The 6066-nt window shown below is 35.3% G+C and overlaps 1 protein-coding gene across 4 annotated transcripts in view; it reads right to left on the reverse strand.

Annotated features, from left to right (window-relative positions):
- Positions 1–3318, reverse strand: part of LOC142221522 (uncharacterized) — a 253095-nt gene extending 249777 nt beyond the window's left edge. Inside the window, exon 1 of one of the 4 annotated variants that reach the window (XR_012718084.1) lies at positions 2483–3316. Coding sequence is in view for 2 of the 4 variants with exons in the window: in XM_075291275.1 (XP_075147390.1) it covers positions 2483–2504 (22 nt within the window). In the remaining 2 variants the exon portion in view is untranslated. Of the gene's footprint in view, positions 1–2482 lie in introns of all 4 variants that reach the window. The other 3 variants (XR_012718085.1, XM_075291277.1, XM_075291275.1) reach the window with 3 other exon arrangements.
- Positions 3319–6066: the final 2748 nt, after the last annotated feature.

Consider the following 6066-nt stretch of genomic DNA (forward strand, 5'->3'; position numbering starts at 1 on the left):
TCAGCCATCGCATTCCATCGTATACTAAAGTTTTAGTCTCACTGGTGTTCTCAATCTTCAGAAAGTCTTCGTTAAGAAGATCCTCGGGGGGCATTTGTTTCAGAATGAGTGAATGGTTTGCAGTTATCTTTTTCAGTGGGAAACCTGCCGATTTAAGTAAATCAATCAGTTCTATTAAGTATCACTCAGTCCCCTACAAATTATATCCTCCCGAGAGTATGTCATCCACATATATCTGAGATTTCAAAATTTCCGAAGCAGTAGGGTGAGTGGATTTCCCGTCCTCACTTAATTGTTAGAGAGTCCGAATCGCCAAATAGGGAGCACAATTTATTCCAAAGGTTACGGTTTTCAACCGAAAATCAGTAATTTCCTCTGTTGTAGACTTCCGAAACAGGCCCCTTTGAAACTCCCTGTCATCTTCATGCACGTAAATTTGTCGGTACATCTTCCGGATATCGGCCAAGGCATATTGTTTCACTATCTGATTTGCCTCACCTCTTGTTTTCGCCCTTAAGTGAAACAGTTTCTGAGAAGGAGATAATTTTGGGTGGTTTATATAAATGGCGGAGAACATGTTTCTAAACCCCGGTCATTTATCGTACCCTCCGCTGAATATTTCAGTGTCACATGGAGGCACTTTTAACGAATAACCAGTTTCATCCAATTTCAGTTCACTTCTCTCATTTTTCCTTAGCGAACTGTCCATTTTGCATTTCTCAATATCAATCAAATCCAGCATAGACGTTTTGCAAAGTTTGTATGATCTACATGATTCGTTAAACTTTGCACGCATAGACTTACTTTCTGATTTGGAAAGATTTTCCTCAGTTGTCATTTCTGTCTCATAGACTTGAGTCAAAGTACGCTATCGACGCTCTAAATCATCTAGATCAACCCTTAAACTTGAAACTGTATGTTCCGTTACATCGATGGCAGAAAAATTCGCGCAGTATGTGACCAATTGGTCCGAAAAGAATATGAATTTCTGAAATGACATATTCGTGACCCAAATACGGACAAACAAACCGCAAATCTCTCCGAAATCAACACAAATGGATCCAGATGTTATAAAATCAAACAATTAAGGATGAAAAAAAATAAATTTCAGTTCTATTGTCCAACAAAATTGTTGAAAGAAAGAGATTTGCAATAAAATCACAGAATGAAAGTTTATCTCCCAGATGAATTGTTTTGTCCTAAACCACGATGTAACTAATAAATTGCATTTCACAGAAAGCCACAGGGCCAATAACAAATTTAAATTCACAGAAAGCCACTAGGCCAGAAATTAGGTCAATTAGGTCAAAGAAATAAATTAACATTTAATTAATTCCAATGACAAGTTTACAATTCAAATTACATCCGATTTCCAAGGTAAGAAACGTTTTATCTAGTTTATCCATATTTCAAACCAGAGCCTTAGCCAATATTTGACGTACCATTATCTCTAACTCAAAAATTCCAGTTAATTCGAAGATTACCCCTTCAAGGTGGCTAGCCGCTAAAATCGAAACTAAATTGACAATAAAATGACCATTAACTCCCTCTTAATCAAACCTGCAACATCTTGGAGACATCCATACTTAATATTGTGTTAATCATGTGTCCAAAATTTCACTTCGCATAATACTTCATACCAAATCAACAATCCAAAATTTTACAAATATATACCGTCGTGTTACATCCAGTAATTACAGACGGACTTGACCTTTATTACAGCCGTATAATCAATTTGTCAATATCAGTGTAAATAGCAGAAATGTATGTATAAATGTCCCTGTATAAATGTTCCCACACACATTGGAATAAATAGCATACATGAACTCGTGCGAAATTTCTCCAGCAATTAATCGAGTAAATACTCCTTTATCAAATATTCAAATAATCCAATCTATTGACAATATCTGTGCCAACTAGAAGCTCATAAAATTCCAGAATCAAACAATTCACCTCCAGCACACAAAGTCTTTATTGATTAGATACATTCTATAAATATAAATTGTTGGGTGTCTTCCTTTTCCCAACACTCCAAAACTTCAGAGAACAATATTGTTTTGCATGTGTCGATCTAGCAAATTTCAGCATAAAAAATTTCTCCCAATTCATAAGTCATAAATATTCATAAACATGTTTCCTGAGAAATAAATATATTATCATTAACCGCCTGTTTCACTATATATCACAACAAATAATAACGAGTCAAATCATTCATTAATTTCCCAACTAATAATGTTGGTTTTCGTTATTTTTTGTCCTAGACATTTTCCCAAATTGAATTATCAATGTGGAAAACAATCACAGTAAAATCCGAATTCTTTCCCTATGAAATTTACTATAAATATTTCTGGCAATTTGCCACATAAAACATTTGCCGATTTCCAAACAATTAATTTAAGGAGAATTAAATTTGATTTTACCAATTTTTTACCAAATTAGCGTTTTCTCCAAACAATCACTCATCAAATGTACATGCACTCACCCACTCTATGTACTCCATGCATTTACACACTTCGGTCACCTTCTTGTCAGTATGCAGCACCGTTATCCAAAGAACCAGACACCAAACTTTAAACAATTGCAATCTCTTTTTGCCAAACAAATGAACTCCGAATGCTGAAATTACGACTCTCGCCTCCTCTTTTGATTACTTGGCCTCCTTTCTACAAATTATATATTTACATCTAGGCTTGATAATTTCTTTCCTTCTGCCAGCTATATGTTATTATATTCATGATTTTTTCCATTTACTTAAACTTTTCTATTAAGACCTTTGCCACACAGTCTATCAGTCTCTTTTTCTTTGTCGAAGCCTTTTTTTCATATATTTAGCAGATTATTTTCAATGTCAACATTGATAGATCCTCATTGTCTGACGTTTCAATTAAAATGAGTAGCTCGGCTTTTTTCTCGCAATCACTTACTCCCCTTCTCTCTCTGTCTTGCGTTTCTTTTATTTATTTATGACGTGTGTGTGTGCATCTGCACATTACAAAATCAAAATGCACGATGTCGTATTGTCACGTACAAATTGCCGTATGTAATAATGGTTTGGGGATGGTATTTGAGATCTAAACCTTCGGTATATTTTTCAAGTAAACGTGTTTTCTAAGTAAACGTTTTTTCTGTATGTACCGGCTATTTTATTTAATCACCATACATCCGATATTCATGTTTACAACGACAATTTCGTGTCTTGCACAAGTAAACCGATTTTCCGAATGTAATGTGGCAACGACATCAATAAATCAACGAGAGTATTTATTTGAACTGCGACATGTGCAATTCTCTTAAAATAACGACTGAGACGTCAGCTCTCCTAGACGTGCGCTGCTGGCTTTGTGGCAATGCAAATATATTCGACCAGTGTGTTTGTTAAAGAAGACTTGAAAGAGGGATAATTATGCCGCAACTAACAAGGTATAGAAACCAAAGATAATAAAAGAGGAAGATGGGAGATTGGCTTGCGTCATACCAAATGTTGCATTTACCAGATTAGTTTAATACATGTTTGTAATCATTTTGTTGTTTTTCGTTTTTATTTTTTAAATGAAATCGGACCAGAGATAAATATCAGTAACAGAAATGTTCAGATTTTGGGACACAGACTTTAAAAGTTTCGATAATAGCGCCGCGCCACACAATTCCAGACACGGAAAATTTTTCTATGGGGCTACCTTACTTTTTGAAGCGAGCAAAAAAGAAGTTCTAATATTTCGTGACGATATTCTACAAATATAAATGCAGGCACAGTAAGATTTCTCAGAGGCGTCACAAAACCCATGAATGTGAATTTGGTTTTCAGATGTATAATGTACCCAGCGAGGAATACGTATTTTCTCAATATCCGAAAAATTTGAGATGAAGATGTTCCATTTATCCAGTGTGGGGTTTAACTTCTTCATCCCAATCAGTCGCATCGATCCATAACTGCTGTAAAAGTATTTTTGCTACAACGATAATCGGTGCTAACCATCCAGCAGGATCGAAAATTTTCGCAACGAGAGACAATATCTTTCTTTTAGTTAACGGTACAGTTGAAAGAGTTATATTCGATACACTATAGTAGAAATTATCAGCCATCGCATTCCATCGTATACTAAAGTTTTAGTCTCACTGGTGTTCTCAATCTTCAGAAAGTCTTCGTTAAGAAGATCCTCGGGGGGCATTTGTTTCAGAATGAGTGAATGGTTTGCAGTTATCTTTTTCAGTGGGAAACCTGCCGATTTAAGTAAATCAATCAGTTCTATTAAGTATCACTCAGTCCCCTACAAATTATATCCTCCCGAGAGTATGTCATCCACATATATCTGAGATTTCAAAATTTCCGAAGCAGTAGGGTGAGTGGATTTCCCGTCCTCACTTAATTGTTAGAGAGTCCGAATCGCCAAATAGGGAGCACAATTTATTCCAAAGGTTACGGTTTTCAACCGAAAATCAGTAATTTCCTCTGTTGTAGACTTCCGAAACAGGCCCCTTTGAAACTCCCTGTCATCTTCATGCACGTAAATTTGTCGGTACATCTTCCGGATATCGGCCAAGGCATATTGTTTCACTATCTGATTTGCCTCACCTCTTGTTTTCGCCCTTAAGTGAAACAGTTTCTGAGAAGGAGATAATTTTGGGTGGTTTATATAAATGGCGGAGAACATGTTTCTAAACCCCGGTCATTTATCGTACCCTCCGCTGAATATTTCAGTGTCACATGGAGGCACTTTTAACGAATAACCAGTTTCATCCAATTTCAGTTCACTTCTCTCATTTTTCCTTAGCGAACTGTCCATTTTGCATTTCTCAATATCAATCAAATCCAGCATAGACGTTTTGCAAAGTTTGTATGATCTACATGATTCGTTAAACTTTGCACGCATAGACTTACTTTCTGATTTGGAAAGATTTTCCTCAGTTGTCATTTCTGTCTCATAGACTTGAGTCAAAGTACGCTATCGACGCTCTAAATCATCTAGATCAACCCTTAAACTTGAAACTGTATGTTCCGTTACATCGATGGCAGAAAAATTCGCGCAGTATGTGACCAATTGGTCCGAAAAGAATATGAATTTCTGAAATGACATATTCGTGACCCAAATACGGACAAACAAACCGCAAATCTCTCCGAAATCAACACAAATGGATCCAGATGTTATAAAATCAAACAATTAAGGATGAAAAAAAATAAATTTCAGTTCTACTGTCCAACAAAATTGTTGAAAGAAAGAGATTTGCAATAAAATCACAGAATGAAAGTTTATCTCCCAGATGAATTGTTTTGTCCTAAACCACGATGTAACTAATAAATTGCATTTCACAGAAAGCCACAGGGCCAATAACAAATTTAAATTCACAGAAAGCCACTAGGCCAGAAATTAGGTCAATTAGGTCAAAGAAATAAATTAACATTTAATTAATTCCAATGACAAGTTTACAATTCAAATTACATCAGATTTCCAAAGTAAGAAACGTTTTATCTAGTTTATCCATATTTCAAACCAGCCTTAGCCAATATTTGACGTACCCTTATCTCTAACTCAAAAATTCCAGTTAATTCGAAGATTACCCCTTCAAGGTGGCTAGCCGCTAAAATCGAAACTAAATTGACAATAAAATGACCATTAACTCCCTCTTAATCAAACCTGCAACATCTTGGAGACATCCATACTTAATGTTGTGTTAATCATGTGTCCAAAATTTCACTTCGCATAATACTTCATACCAAATCAACAATCCAAAATTTTACAAATATATACCGTCGTGTTACATCCAGTAATTACAGACGGACTTGACCTTTATTACAGCCGTATAATCAATTTGTCAATATCAGTGTAAATAGCAGAAATGTATGTATAAATGTCCCTGTATAAATGTTCCCACACACATTGGAATAAATAGCATACATGAACTCGTGCGAAATTTCTCCAGCAATTAATCGAGTAAATACTCCTTTATCAAATATTCAAATAATCCAATCTATTGACAATATCTGTGCCAACTAGAAGCTCATAAAATTCCAGAATCAAACAATTCACCTCCAGCACACAAAGTCTTTATTGATTAGATACATTCTAT

Source organism: Haematobia irritans, chromosome 1, assembly GCF_050003625.1.
Source record: "Haematobia irritans isolate KBUSLIRL chromosome 1, ASM5000362v1, whole genome shotgun sequence".
NCBI lineage: Eukaryota > Metazoa > Arthropoda > Insecta > Diptera > Muscidae > Haematobia > Haematobia irritans.